This window comes from Brachyistius frenatus, unplaced genomic scaffold (assembly GCF_029030835.1).
Source record: "Brachyistius frenatus isolate BFR_SWC_R1_liver_20210118 unplaced genomic scaffold, ASM2903083v1 Contig_172, whole genome shotgun sequence".
In the NCBI taxonomy this organism is placed as follows: Eukaryota; Metazoa; Chordata; class Actinopteri; family Embiotocidae; genus Brachyistius; species Brachyistius frenatus.
This window is the reverse complement of record NW_027210771.1, coordinates 196,069-212,681: the sequence shown is the minus strand read 5'-3', so window position 1 is coordinate 212,681 and position 16,613 is coordinate 196,069. Positions and strand designations below refer to the sequence as shown.

Here is a 16,613-nt window from a genome sequence, read left to right as displayed (position 1 = left end):
ATTAATACCAAATTATAGAGAAGTAACAAGATATTAAAGTAAGCATCCAACTGCAGCAACACTAAATCTGTTCATTCAATGCGGATTCCTTTTCAATTCTGTTTTATGTAAATAGCTCCAAAGCACAACAGAAGTCATCTTCACACAGTCAGATCCAACAGAACCTTTCAACATCACTGAGAGAAAACCAGCAAGTCAACAGTTCCCACATGAACAACAGTTGGAAGTAAAAACTCCCCTTTAACAGGAGGAGAACCTCCAGAACCAGACCAGAACCGAACCAGAACCAGAGGAGAGGAGAGGAGAGGAGAGGAGAGGAGAGGAGAGGAGAGGAGAGGAGAGGAGAGGAGAGGAGAGGAGAGGAGAGGAGAGGAGAGGAGAGGAGTTTTATCTTCTCCAATGGCGATGCAAGCAGCATATGATGTCATGATGTCATCTTGAAAAATACCACAAAGGAGACCGTGACCTCCATTATGTAATATAGAGTATTTCCTCAGGCAGGTGGGCTTCATTCAGTCCCTCTGGCCTCCATTAGCCTCGGTGTGTGATGATGGAGTCATATATTCCCAGCTGAGTTCCAGCTGCTCTTCATAAGTACTTCCTGTATAATGACAGCCTCGGGGCATCTGAGTGGCCTGACACACTGTCACGACACAGCCTTAAACATGTCTGCCTTCAGGCTCCGCCCCCGGTGCCGACCCCTCACCTGCCTTCCTCACCGCTCAGTTAATATATCATCAAACTCCCCTCCGCTCACCGCCCGGTTCCCCCCACACTGACAGGATGCAGCTCTCTGTTTCCTTTTATTTGAGCTGCTCGCTACACTGGCCGCTGCGTCATGTTGTGGGCAATGACATTAATAAACAATTTGTATTTATCCGTAAATAAAGTAACGTGTGTTTATTGCTGGGATATAATAATATTAAAGTATTTTTTTACTTCTATTGTTTCTTATGTGACAAAACAGTGACATCACCCGAAATAACTGCTGGACACATTTTATTCACTTTGTATTTGATGAGAGAAGTTGAATGGGAGTCTATGGAGCCGGAGGCTTTTTGGAGCCGACCTCTAGTGGCACTCAGTGGTATTGCAGTTTAAGACACTTCTGCATAGGAACCATTTTTCAGACCTAAAGCTACAAACTCTTTCATAAACAGTCTGTGTGTGACGAGCTGCTTTTAAAGAGACCCTGTTGTGTAGCGACATTCGTGAGTCAGTTCTTCTTTTACAACATTATTTTACAGATCTTCCGTCAGTTTACTGCCTCTCGTTACGTGACCTCATTTTAAGACATCCAATAAAATAATTTGGTCAAATTAACATTGTTTGGGCTGCAATACAACACTGACATCACGTAAATAAAACCGGGCTACTTTTGAACCCTTTTATTCCAGAGATGTTCACACTGTAGGTGGTGTGCAGAGGGCCGCAGGTTAATGGAAGCAGCAAAGAGAAAGTTTGTTAATGTAGCTCGTTATCAACATGGTGAACAGCTGCAACAGTGACATCATTCAGTGTCTGATCACACAGTGTCACACATCCGATAGATATCATGGTCTTCAATATCTATCAGAAAGTTCAGGATAAAAGTGAATCAGTGACGAATGGCTGGTCGAAAACTCTGCAACTTCCAAAATGGAACAAATATTGACTTCAACGTTTTTACCTCAAGGAATCCGTGACACACCAAAACAACCTCCATCTCCTGTCTGTTGTACACGTTTACATCTGGTCACATATGTGGAGACTTCTAAACATTTATACACACACTTAAAACACACTTGTACTCGGTCTCAACACCTTTGTTGCAGGACCTCGGTCACATGATCCCACCTCACATTACATTAACGTGCGTGTAAGTTTCACGCTTACAAAACGTGTAACTGTAATGCTTACACAGCCCTAAGCGTGTGGATTTCACATCAGTGATTCTGAAACACTGAGAATTCACTTCAATTAAAATATTTCATCTTTTTCTACAACTCTTCAGTTTCCCAGTTTTAAATCCTGCTTTATTTTGAAAGTCGAGTTGTGTAACAAAGTGTGTTTGGTGAAATGGCCTCCGACACATTAATCTGCGGGTTAACGATAAGGTATTACTTCCTTTCAGCGTGTCGGGCTGCTCAGAGCTGACGAACATCCTGCTGGGACTTAACACCACTTACACCCTCATAAAGAGGAGGCGCTGGCTGGAGGCACACTTCATTTCCCCGGGGATCTCCCCTCCTCCCCTCCTCCCATCTCTAACACCCCCCACCCCGACCCCACAGCCCCCACAGGAGCAGACAGCCCGGACACCTGGCTCCCACCCTGACAGAGAAGGTGGACTTCAGTAGCTGCTCATCTTCGATTCAGAACCAGAACGATGACGGACATGTGGGCCAACATTACTTTCATTTAATATATCTCCATTTACAAAATAAAATCATTTAATTCTGACGTGTTTCTGTTTTTAATTTGGGATAAATCACAGATATATATGATCAAATCTGAATTGTATGAGTTTGTTTACATAATTCAGATGTTGTCTTTAAAATCTGACTTTGATCTCAGAGGTTTGAATTAATTTTAGTTCAGCAGGACTGAAAGTCTTTAATGAAGTGTTTCACAGACACACATAAACCTCATACAGGAGGAGGTGATACAGGAGGAGGTGATAGCTAAAGTCACTCAGTGCTCCTGTTTCACTGGAACTAACTCTTCCAGCAAAGGTTCACATTTTAAATCATGAATGAGGCTCTGTGTGTGTGTGTGTGTGTGTGTGTGTGTGTGTGTGTGTGTGTGTGTGTGTGTGTGTGTGTGTGTGTGTGTGTGTGTGTGTGTGTGTGTGTGTGTGTGTGTGTGTGTGTGTGTGTGTGTGTGTCCAAAATCTAAAGTTTCATGAGTATTTACAGAAGTGTTGCAGTTGAGACAGGTGTCCTTGTTTGCAAAGTATATTTGGATAGTTTGAACGTATCCTCTTGAAGCAACTTTGGAGTTTGGTGGCACCAAATGGCAGGAAGTGGTGAGTGTTTACCGAACCGGAGGACATTCGAGGGAGAAGAGAAACTCAACACTTGTCTTTTCTGAAGCAGCTTTGTACAATTCAAAGAAACACCTGAATCTAGTTTTTCATCCGGTACCTGAACACAGTACGCATCATATTCATGTTTCAGATATAGAAGAGAAAACGTCCCTTCAGTCGGTTCATCAGGTGCAACAGCTACATCCTGCTGAGGGCCTTAAAACCATTCATGTGAGAAAGATTACTGAGATATTCTTCAAATATAAATGCAGCAAAACCAAAATACAGATTCAGATTTGTAAACTGTTGCTTCCTGTCCAAAACAACATTTCATGTAATGGTTTCAGCATTTTACTATCTTTATATTTCTCATATTTCTATGAATTATTTCTGTCAAGTTTCACATATTTTGGTATTTCATCAGTGACAGTTGAATATTAATTGTGTCATGTCACTCTTTATTGTTGTGTCTTTAGCTATAGCTTTTTTAAATGATATATTTATATTGTATTTTTAATCAGACTGCAGTATTGAACCTGATTTAATACGATAAACACGTGTAGTCAGACATGAATCACTGCAGTCGCTCCTTCATCTTTATCAGCTTGTTCACCCACCACAGGTCCTCAGTCCACTCCTCTACCTGCAGCCACTCAGCCAATCAGCTACTTCGACATAAATATATCTTGCTCACCTGCTTGATATTGTCATGTTGTCAGACAGAGAGAATCGTGAAAACAGTGAAGTGTGTTCCTGACGGAGTGTGTTTGTAACGGTGTGTGTGCGTGCGTGTGTGACTGAAGTCTCCTCTGAGAGCAGGGAGTTAATAACGTGGACAGCTTGGAGCAGGCGGGTTTTGGACGAGCCCTCCGGGGTCTCGTGTCGTCTCAGCCTGCTAAATGCCAACGAGGGTCCCGGGAGAGACCTCAGGGCCGATACAACGATTAGAGGGGGGCTGGGGGGAGGGGGTAGAGAGAGGGGGGCAGCAGGGGGTGGGGGGGTCTATTGGAATAGACATTCATAAGGTGCAGGGTAGTAATTATTTACTCTAAGTTAGCAGCAAGGAGAAGAGGATGCAGGCTGGCGTCGTGTTTTCAACGTCGGTGGATGTCGGTGGCTGTCGGTGGCTGTGTGGCGTCCCACAACCCTCTGCAACCCTGCAGAGTAATAAAGTCAAACACAGAGCAGACGGGGTGCTCCTGCCTCTTCTGAGCTGACACCACCAACACTCCAAACACAGAATATATTATCTAGAGACATAGGCTCCGCCCACCCAGCTGACTGACACACTAGTGAGGACGGAGGTCCATAACATCAGGACATCCAGAGGAGGCTGAGCAACATGTTTCTAACTGCTCTCAGTTCCTGAGTTACTGCACGGAGTCAAACTGACGCAAATAGATGCATTTATCAAAAGGTAATTAATTATTGGATGGAATTAAAAAATGTACAAACAGCACAAACACATCCAGGTGTTACATGAACAAACGGAGCAATTCAATGTTACAAGGAATCTGATGGATTTAACGAGACCTCCTCCTCCACAACCCCTCCTACTCCTCCACCCCCTCCTCCTCCTCCACCTCCTCCTACAACCGCCCTCCTCCTCCTCCTCCATTTCATTGAGTCTACTGCAGAAGATCAATGATGACACATACACAAAGTGAAAGTCCACCAATAAAACCCTGAGCAGTAAAGATGTGTTTTGATCCGTGAACACTTTCACTGAGAGCCAAACAGGTCAGAGGTCAGCTGAGTGACACATGATTGACATTTTCTTACGTCATGTCATCAACATCTTGACTGTAAACTGAAATATGATTTTTAAATCCAAAGTAAAAGCTGTAACAAAAATAACTAAAAGAGTTAAATCCAGTACTCTTCTCTTCTGTAATGAACAAATCTGTATTAAATGTTTATTAGTGATGTGATCCGATGCAGCTGAGTAAAAGACTCCCAGCATGCAACAGTGACACTGATCAGCCAGTATTAAAGAGTTCTGCCTCTTTTTATTGTCATGGACTCGGTCAAAGAAAAAGGGTATTATGTTTATGATTAGTTCACAAACTTAAACAGGATGATCTCTATGTAAACCCCACAGAGGGAAACAGGACCAGGAGCCTTTCTCTAAATCTCACTCAAACTTTAAACTGTAAAACAAGAAAAGAAAACTCCAAGTTTATCCTGTGAGGTGAAACCTGATCACCCTCTGATCAGATGAGACTGGGGCCCAGAACAACGCACGTCAGTGTTTGGACCTGAGGTCAGTTCAGATCGATCTGTGGTATTAAACATGATGGATGAGAGGTATGATGTTCTCATGCTGCTCGTCATCCTCCTCTCAGACGGACAGCAGACTCTCTGGAGGAGGATCTGTCTCTCAGCTGTTCGTCTGTCCCGGCGTGAGAGAGGAACGTCAGGAAGAACCAGAACCGGATCACCGAGCCGCTCCTCATTAGAACTACAAGCTGCCTGCATGTGCAGGGAGTCGATGCTCCCGGACTAGTTCAGAAACTTCTGTTATGCAACTTTTACAGATGCAAAATGTTGCATACCTTGTTTTGTTTTTGTTTTTTTAAATATCGTTCACTGTTTTTAAGGAGACATATGAATAAATAAAAGTTTGATTTACAACCCAGTACCCAGAAAACTGAATGTAATGATTTGTAAACTCATATTTAATTGTAAATAGACCAAAGACAACATATTAAATGTTGAGACAGAGAAATTGTATTATTTTATGAAAAATATTTTCTCATTTTGAATTTGATGTCAGCAACACGTCTCTATAAAGTTGTTCCAGGTTCATGTTCACCACTGTGTTGCATCAACTCTTCTTTTAACAACACTCAATGGATTGTGATCCATCAGACCTCAGGACAGTTTTCCACTTCACCTCAGTCCATCTTCAATGATCTCAGGTCCAGAGAAGGCGACGGTGTTTCTGGATCATGTTTCTATCTGGTTTCTTCTTTGGAGAGTTTTAACCTGCATTTGTGGACGCAGCGATGAACTGTGTTCTCAGACGATGGTTTTCACAAGTGTTCCTGAGCCCATGCAGTGATTTCCACTCCAGAATAGTGTGTTTTTAATGCAGTGCTGCCTGAGGGCCGAAGATCAAAATGAACATATATTTTTCATAAAACAATAAAAGAAATTTCCATTTCAACATTTAATGTTGTCTTTGGTCTATTTTTAATCAAATATGGGTTTATGTGATGTACAAATCATCACAGTCTGTTTTTAATTTACATTTTACACAGCGCCTTAACCTTTTTGGAAACGGGGTTGTCTTTGCGTTTTCTCTGGGAGGTTTTTCTCCGACGGTAGCTGCAGCCTGACTCTCTCCCTCCGCAGCTCCCTGTGCTCCAAGTCCGACTGTTTCATGTTGTCTCTGTTTGAAGTCAACGTGGGGTCAAAGGAACGGTGTTATAAATCACAATAGTTGGATGACTGAGGGAGGAGGACGACCCGAGGCTGGCGGGGTGAGAGTGTGGAGAGGTGATGAAACTCGATCCGAAAGTGTTCCCGAAGGCTTATTTTTGTAGCCGGGGGCTCGGTCGTCGATCAGCTGTGGTATCCAAACAGAGCAGCGCTTTAAGGAGCTCCCGCTGGTTCCTGTGTTGGTTCTCTGGCTGACTCTGGACACCCCCTCATCTTTTCTTTGCCCCCTGCTCCCAGGAGCACACGGCTAACTCCGAGTCCTCGGCAGCCTGCTGAGTCTGCGTCCAGGATTTACTGCTGCATCCTCACCTGCTCGGTCCGATGGAGCCCGACTCAGCAGCTCCTCTGGTTGCTCATGAAAGAAACCTGCCTGCCTGCTTGAATAACACAAGAGTGAAGAGGCAACACTATAGACATATTTCTGACCTTTTCAACCAGTTAGTGAGTCTGTTTCAAAGCACAGAGGTGTTCCAGCTCTGATTAACTTTCTGAAGTATCTTTTTCTGTGTTTGCACATGTAAATATCCTGATTTCAGAGACCTGGATGCATCCTGAACCTGCTGGTTCTGCATCCTGTGAACAAAAGCATGTAAACGTGGTTCAAGCAGGTTCGTGAACGCTGCAGACTATCGAGGCATCGCTTCAACTGACGTAACAGAAACACAAATAACGGAGAGAACAAAAGAGTCGTGAAGACGGGAGTTTAGACTTCAGATGAAAGAATTAAATGTACTTCGTCTTTGAGAGGAGACAGAATGGACGGATGACTTATTCCTGCACAAACAACATCATTAATCAGTATGTCGTACAGAGGGACAGACTGACAGATGGACAGATGCGTTTTGAAAATATATGGAGAAACACCTCCTGATCATTTCACCTCCTGGGAACATTTTAAGGCTTTAAAATGAACCCTTAAGCACCAGGCTGTTGTTGGAAACTTCCACCTGAGAAAACATCCTCAATTCAGTCAGAAACTCAGTGGATGAAAGAAACTTCAGAGGATTTTGAAATGTAATAAATAAATAATAAAGGTCAGGAAACACTGATGTGACTGAACCTTCACATCTACCAGATATGATGCAACCGAAAAGAAGCTCTACAGTGTGTTTAAGTCTCAGCAGTAAAAACAGTCGGTCCTACGGGGAACTTTCAGACTGTCAACATTCAGCTTCATACATGACACAGCTGATATAACTTCACCTGACAAACACACGGTTGAATTCAGTTCAAACACCGACATGTAGAGTAAATCTGAGCTGCTGATCTAACCGTAGTATGTTATGCTGTATGATGGATTTGTGGGGAGCTTTTCTCAGACGTGTCACGGCAGGTCACGGGAGGCGTGATAAACTCTCCACTGTGTGTCTGCTGGGTGACCGGAGGTTCACGCTGAAACACGGACATCAACTCCAGAGACTCTAGGAAGACACCGCTTCATCAGCTCATCACTCAATCATTGGATTCAAACTGATTATTACGACATAAAGCATTGAAACCAAGAGGTGTTCAGAAAAAAAACTAATCTGTGAGGACTGTTCACTCCTGGTTCTGATTAAACCCACAAACATTCATCTCCTAATGTCTTACTGTGGTTTAGATGTAACTCTGAACCTTCGCCTTTGTTCAGCTCACACAGATTTATGAATATGCATTTCGTCCCACCTCTAGCCCCGCCCACTCCTCTGCCACAGGTAGCAGCAGGTATGTGACATTTGAATCTGTCTGAATCCACGTTACGGATTCATTACGACCATATTTTGGTATGTTTACATCTTCAGGCCAGAACTGTTATCTAACCTGTAAGATTTAATTTACATGAAAGTAATAACCGATGGTTTCATGGTGAAACACACAAACTGACCATCATGACACCGTTCAACGACAACAAAAACCTTCAGCAAGTTTTCCTCACACAGGTCTAAAGGTTAATTAGAGCAACTATAAAGTGGGTCTGAAGTGTTAACTATTGTACAACATTGTGGATACGGACAAAAAAATGGACACTGGATTCAAAATGTCCTACTTCCTGTTCAGTTCAGGTTGTGGCACCGATACTTTTTGGCCGGATCCCAGTTGGCACCGTGCAGCCAAACCCCCAACCCTCACAGACCGGACTGACGTCACATGTGTGCGCAGCTGTAGTGTTCAAGTGTTCGAGTGTTTGAATGTTTGAGTCTGGGAGGGCTCGAAAGGGTATAAAAGGCAAAATGGGACACACTAACACGACATCACACACTGCTCGAAACAACACCTCGCCATCGGAAAAGAATAAACACCACACACACATATTTATATATCTATATATTTATAGATATATAATGTGTTTAATGTTTTAGATTTTACCAAATGACCAAAACTCAGTAAAGTCATTTACAAGTGAATCCAATGCAGACGTTTGACTTCAAATACAAACAACTTTACAAACATGCAGTAAACAACCACAGCAGCAGGTTCTGTCACCAACAGATAAAAATCATCCATGTTTGGTTTGTTTACAAACCTGTTTCCAAAAAAGTTGGGACGCTGTGTAAAATGTAAATAAAAACAGAATGCATTGATTTGCAAATCTCATAAACTCACATTTAATTGAAAATAGACCAAAGACAACATATCAGATGTTGAAACGGAGACATTTTATTGTTTTATAAAAAATATCTGCTCATTTTTAATTTGATGGCAGCAACACGTTTCAAAAAAGTTTAGACAGGATCAACAAAAGACTGAAAAAGTTATGTAACATTCAAACAACCACCCGGTGGAACATCTGACAACTAATCAGGTTACCATGGCAACAGATCAGTAATATGATTGTGCATAAAAAGATGATTTCAGAGAGGCAGTGAGGATGAGGAGAGGTTCACCACTCTGTGAAAGACTGTGAGAAAATAGTGCAACAATCTAAGAATAATGTTCCTCAACGTAAAACTCCAAAGAATTAGTGGATTTCATCGTCTACGGTTCATAATATCATTAAAAGATTCAGAGAATCTGGAGAAATCTCTGAACACAAGGGACCATGATGGAAACTATTATTGGATGGTGGTGATCTTCAGCCCTCAGGCAGCACTGCATTAAAAACACACTATTCTGTAGTGGAAATCACTGCATGGGCTCAGGAACACTTCTGAAAACCATCGTCTGTGAACACAGTTCATCGCTGCGTCCACAAATGATGTTAAAACTCTCCAAAGAAGAAACCAGATAGAAACATGACCAGAAACACCGCCGCCTTCTCTGGACCGAGATCATTGAAGATGGACTGAGGTGAAGTGGAAAACTGTCCTGAGGTCTGATGGATCACAATCTGAGATTCTGTTTGGAAATCATGGACGCTGCATCCTCCAGGTTAAAGAGGAGAGGGACCATCCAGCTTGTTATCAGCGCTCAGTTCTAAAGCCAGCATCTGTGATGGTACAGGGATGCATTAGTGCACATGGCATGGGTAGCTTGAACATCTGGAAGGAAGCATTAATGCTGAATGATATATTCAGGTTTTGGAGCAACATATGCTGCCATCCAGACAACATCTCTTTCAGGGAAGGTCTTGTTTATTTCAGCAGAACAACGTCCATTCTGCACATATTCCAACAGCATGGCTCCGTACTAGAAGAGTCTATTTATAATTAAATATGAGTTCATGTGATTTGCAAATCATTCGATTGTGTTTTTACTTACATTTTAAAGAGCGTCCCAACATTTTTAGAAACGGGTTGTAAATAAAAGGTAAAAACTAAAATATTTCTGTGATGTGTGATTAATATCACAGGAACTAATTACATATAACTGGTAATCAGGTAGTGCAAAAATTTTTTAAAAAAAAGCAATTTATTTTTCTCCACCTGCAGAAAATTTTCTAATTTCTGCAATTTTACCGCAAAAAAACTCTCTCAAAACTCCTCTTACGTTTGAGAAAAATCCGCAGCAAAATCAAACAGTTTCGATCGTAACAATCACAAAACAACTCTGAAAGTCCTGGAGGGACTGAATAATACGAGCCGAGTTCCCAGACTGAGTTCACAGCAAAGAAAACTGCAGCTGCGAGCGACAGTCGGAGCAGACGGGCGACTCCAACACATCCAGACAAATAATACCGAACTCCAGTTCTTCTGTGAAAACAGCAGCTTTCCTGCACGGGTACGATGTACTCGACGGGACTCACCGTTCTCCTCTGCTCCACTTCCTCAATGGAAAACATCACACAGACGTCAGGTCAAGAAACAAAGCATTCATCAAAGGACCAACAATTTGACCACAACAACCACCTGCGACGCCACATCGTACGACGAGCGCTGAAGAATGAGTCCGTCGAAGACACTGATCACATCTGTTCACGCTCATCTGGATCCTGCTGATGTTTCTATTGGTCCACACGTGCATGTGCTAACACATCTGTTAAAATGATGAACTGATCAAACATTGGGAACATTCCCAGTGATCATCTTGTGCATGAACGTATTGAAAGTGAGACGACGACATGAAACGAAGCGCGCTGCTGTTCAGTGTTTTCATCTTAGAGATAATAATTGCATGTGGAAATATAAATATGTCTAATTAGTGATTTTATTCGAACACTCTGAACTGTTTAAAATGTTCCAGATATCAACTTTTCTCTTTCACTAACTGTATTCACGACTTTATTAAATCATGTTTTGTTCCAGTAACTTGATGATTTCGGTGTTTAATTAGACGTGTTTTATCCTCCAGCCTGATATTTAGTCTGCGTTCACTTCTTCAATTACACAAGAACACAGCTGTTTTCTACTGTTGGCTTTTTTTTTATTTCACTCGGGGGAATATTAAATATGACACAAACAATCACAGAAGAATTATGAAGAAATACAAATGATGATTAGATGCAGAATTTGGTTTTGCGTTAATCTTTATATTATACATTGAATTAAATTTAGAAGACAGGAGAGGGGAGATGACTCAACATCCGCATCCTGAAAATATCATTTTTCAATCAGTTTTTTGAGGTAGTTTGTTGTGTTTCTCTTTTAAAATGAGCGACTGGACGCCGGACATGTCCCATAGTGACCTGAATTAAATATTAATGATTTTAATTCATAAAATGTAAAGCACCACAATGACACACGCCTGAGGAATAAACTTCTAAATCCTTCCAACTAAACATTTTCTGCAAATAATCAGGTCGTTCACAGTTTGGAATATACTAATATATATCATTTTCATCAGTTTATGTTTATTATTTAGACCAATATTTTTTGCTTCCTCTCAATATTTAACATATATATTTATATGTACTGAAACCATGCTTTTATTTAAAATTATTGAATTGTAATCTAATCATAATAAAGATGTGAATATTTTTAATATGACCTTATAAAGCTGCATGTGATTTTCTGCTGACCTGATTTTTGACCTGTTGACCTTCATGAGCTTCATGAGTGTCGCTTCTCTGTCGCTCTTTGTTTGTAGTTTCTATCAAATAGACGAGGCAGCTCAGCTCTGCAGCAACCGGCCTGCCTTCATCTCTATTATCTTTACTTTATTATCTTTACTTTATCTCTATTATCTTTACTTTATTGTCTTTACTTTATTTCTATTACCTTCACTTTATCTATATTATCTTTACCTTATCTCTATTATCTTTACATTGTCTTCATTATCTTTATTGTATCTCTATTATCTTTACTCTATTATCTTTACTTTATCTAAATCATCTTTACTTTATCTAAATCATCTTTACATTATTTAAATCATCTTTACTTTATTTAAATCATCTTTACTTTATTTAAATTATATTTACTTTATTTAAATTATCTTTACTTTATCTAATCATCTTTACTTTATTTAAATCATCTTTACTTTATTTAATGTATCTTTACTTTATTTAAATGATCTTTACTTTATCTAATCATCTTTACTTTATTTAAACCATCTTTACTTTATCTAAATAATCTTTACTTTATTTAAATCATCTTTACTTTATCTAAATAATCTTCACTTTATTTAAATCATCTTCACTTTATTTAAATCATCTTCACTTGAAATCCAATCGTTGAATTTTTATTTTTTGTTTTAATCCCATTTGTATTTTATTTCTCAGGTTTAATCTTACACTGATCACATATTCAATTAAAATCTTTCTTATCTAACAATTGAATGTTTTGAAGGGTTATTAAAATAAACAAAAGTATAACAACAACTGCTGATCTCTGTTTACGGATGAGCTCTATGTGCTGAGAGTTGAAGTGGACCAGTGTCTGGTGTCCAGGAGGAGCTGCAGCCTGCAGACGTCCAACAGCAGCAGCAAGACAAAGAGTCTCTGAGAGACGAGACAGACACACAGAGACCCAGCAGAGACCAGATCCTCCGGTCAGACAGCCTGCTGGCAGCGCGATGCACCGCCTGTCTGGAAGGAGCCTGAACAACAGACAGGACCACCCAGCTCCAGGACAACCCCCCCCCCCCTCACACACACACACACACACACACACACACACACACACACACACACACACACACACACACACACACACACACACACACACACACACACACACTAACATCAAGCCCATCAGACGGACCTCATTTCTACTGAGTGATATTAGCAGCACTCGGCTCATCACTCTTCTTCTGGCCCTTTTGAAAGGAAGGTGCATTTTCATCCAATCTACAAGAGCGTTAAACCGTCGGCCTGTTTTATGACATCACAAACCTGCTGCAGGTCACTCATGAACCGTCACACATTCAGGGACCTTCAAAATAAAACCAAACTCAATCATTCTGTAAACAGGTTTTAGTTATTTTCTAACAAAAAATCAAATCAAATCACTTTCATCTTTCTCCTAAATTTAAACACTTATTATTTACATCAATGCATTTTATAAACTGAACAAACTGTCCATCATTAATATTTTTATGTACGCACACATTAAAAAGTGAAAATGAAATTACTGTCAATGCTACATGAATTTATTAAATTATTAAAATTCATGTCTACTGCTGAATGAATAAAAAAGCAGCAATTCAAATGTAACGTCAGCTACATTCTGTCTAATAATCTGCATTGTTATTATTATATTGTAATGTTTTGATCTGAAGTGACTCATTGTGAGATTTTATTCAATAAAAAATTAAACTGAATTACAAAGATACTAAAATAAGAGTCCAAAATATAGAAGAACTGGTGGAAATGAAATACAAACTGACGTGTTTGAAGACAGGGGAGGAGCTTAAAGATCTTTATCGATTTATTTATTAAAGATTTGTACATATAAAATCTCAAATAATAATTGAATAGTGTGTTTTATGGAGAAAATAAATAAATAATATAAGAAGAAGAAATAATAAGATAAACAATAATAAGACAAACACGTCTATTTATTGAGGCCTATGTGTTTGTTTTTTGGTTTCTGTTGGGGATTTTTTTTTTTGTAAATAAAACTAGTCTACTACAGATTTCCGTCCACTGACGACACCACACATGCGGCGCGGTACGAGCCGGTGTGTGGCCTCGTACCGCTTGGTGTGCGGCCCGGTGCGCGGCCCGGTGCGCGGCAGGGTTTGTGGCCTAGAACCGCCCGGTTTGCGGCCCGGTGCTGCCCGGTGTGCGGTCCGGTGTGTGAGGCGGCAGAAAGCAGCTCTTACTGTTGGTAGTCGGTCCTGCAGTAGACTTTCGTGTCTCTGAAGAAGCACGTGGCGGTGAGCGGCTGCTGGCACGCGGCGCACTGCAGGCAGTCCTCGTGCCAGGACGCGTCGTTGACCCGCATCAGGAAACGGTCCGAAATGATCCGCGCACAGCCTTCACACACGGCCTGGCGGGAAGAGACGGCGTCTGGTGGACAGGAGATAACATGGGACAACATGAGACAATAGGAGACAACATGAGACACCAGGAGACAACGTGAGACACTAGGAGACAACATGAGAGGCTGCAGAGGATGGACAGAAGATGGAGAGCAGACACAGATCAGAGGTCACGAAATGAACAGACAGGAGGAGGAACAGGGACTCAGGCTGCACGAGCACTGCCCGATATCATGTGTCATTAGCATGATATATGACTGGAACATGCGCTGTGTTAAAGGGTCCTTTCACCCAAACTAAGAGGTTCAGTAAGCTGCCGAGAGTTTTCTTCATGGGACACTATTATTATTAATAATATTATCAATTATTATTATCAATAAAAGCTCTGCAGGACTTCAGAGGTGAAAAAACAAATCCAACCTGCACAGATTAAAAGCAGCTCCAGACATATTTTAGTAGATGAACCGATGACTGACAGCCTGTCGGCCCACTTCACTCCGGACCGCCACGTGAAGGTGGTCTGAAGGGAAGCAGCAGTGAACGCGCTGGACCGAGTGTCTCTAGTTTTAGTGAAGATGAAGGACGTCACACATCTGGACCCAGTTACTTTCGCCATCGGTCGCCATGGTGACATCAAACATCGCTAATATTTTATTTAATCATAAATAATGGGCCTATTTTTATTCATTTTATTATTATTTATTGCCTATTTAAGAAAATGTCCGCAAAAACCGCGAGTTTCTTTTTTGTAGCACGTGCTCTGTTTAAAGTTGAAACAAGGTGATCAAATTACTGCCCGTTTGAATACACAACAATAAATACACAATAATAAACGTCATTCAGCCACAAAGAGGAAACACAGAAGAAGCTGCAGGGTGCTCAACAAGATTAAGATAAAAAAAAAAACAAATAAAAAAAATAAAAACTCTTTTTGTCTGAATTAAAGCAGATCTTTATCTGAAAACTTGTATTAAAAAAAATCAATAAATAGATTTAAAAAAAATTTTTTAAAACGGAGTATTAAAATAATCCGCTGAAAGACGGTAAAAGGCCTCAAATTAAATTACATTCAGAAATGTCTTACATCAATTAGAGGTGGAAAGATGAAGATAAACTGAACATAATAATATCAGAATAATCAGAAGTGTTGTGTTCAGGTGCATCTCTGACCGTCAGACTTCAGGCTCATCACACCGGGCTGCTGCAGCGCTGAACAGAGGAGAATAAAGCTCCGGTAACTCACCGGTCAGACCTCCCGGTGAGCTGCTGCCGTCACTCCGCTGCTCTGACGGACTTCTGTCGTTCAGCATCTTCAACCGGCAGCACAGCGGGGGGTTCCGGCCGTCTCGCGCCTCTCAGCGCACAGCACACTTGTTGCAATTTGCATGAACCGTGAAGTCCCGGTCCGTGTAGTGCCGGTCCGTGAGGTCCCGGCCCGTGATGTCCCGGTCTGTGAAGTCCGGATCTGTGAAGTCCAGGTCCGTGAAGTCCGGGTCCGTGAGGTTCTGTTCACCTTCACCGGGTCTCTGCAGCCTCACAGTAAAAATCACGAGGATCCAACCGAACAGGAGGTCCAGAAGAAGTTTTCAGTCCAGGAAAGAGATCCAGGAGCTGCTGTGGATCCAGAGGCGGGAGGAGAACCAGGTCCAGCTGTTCTGGACCTGATGTGTCATCCTGAGCCGGGTCTCTCTCCGGAGGGGGACAGACAGGAAGTCTCCCACCGCCCTGCGGGACCGCCGGATGGATCCGCCTCCTCTGGGTCCTCCAGAACATCAACTCAACTCAACCAGACAAGACTTCATTAAACTGTGGAGATATAACTGATATCTGATCAGCCGGTTTGTTCTGTTAACACTCAAAGACCAACAGAATACTTTCATCTTTTCAAGGTGAATTATGAATCACGTGCTACAGCAGTGAGGGCGGGAAACTAAAACAGGACTCCTCCTATTTAAATGTTTTTTATTCTAAATACATTATTAGACATTTTGAGGTTTATTTCCAAACAACAAATGAAAGAAAAATCCAACATAAACAGAACAACACTGTTGGAAAGAAATATGAGTTAAAAAAATGGAAATATGCTCCAGATGATGTACAGCTGCAACATTCAAGATTCACAGGTCAGAATAAAAATTAAACAAAATTATAATTTAATATGTAACTTTTTAGCGTCTAGTGAGATTTTTTTAAGGGTTCTGTCCACACTGAATATTAACATGAGACTATATTATCTGTCATATTAGGACATGATTGCACCATGATGTGAAACTCTGTATGAATATCTAAGAAATCCACATTAAATATCATCCAGTCATTTCTTCTCTGATAAAACTTCACGTATTATAAATATTGAGTTTCAGATCAGAAGTGTTTCACCTGCTGA

The 16,613-nt window shown here is 41.1% G+C and overlaps 1 protein-coding gene across 1 annotated transcript in view; it reads right to left on the bottom strand.

Annotated features, from left to right (window-relative positions):
- The window catches only part of LOC138632075 (LIM/homeobox protein LMX-1.2-like), a 31,585-nt gene extending 15,696 nt beyond the window's left edge, over positions 1-15,889 (bottom strand). Inside the window, exons 1-2 of the mRNA XM_069717354.1 lie at positions 15,471-15,889; positions 14,069-14,255 (exon numbers count right to left, since the gene is read on the bottom strand). Coding sequence (XP_069573455.1) covers positions 14,069-14,255; positions 15,471-15,537 — 254 coding nt within the window. The 5' untranslated portion in view covers positions 15,538-15,889. The remainder of the gene's footprint in view (positions 1-14,068; positions 14,256-15,470) is intronic.
- Between the last annotated feature and the right edge of the window lie 724 nt (positions 15,890-16,613).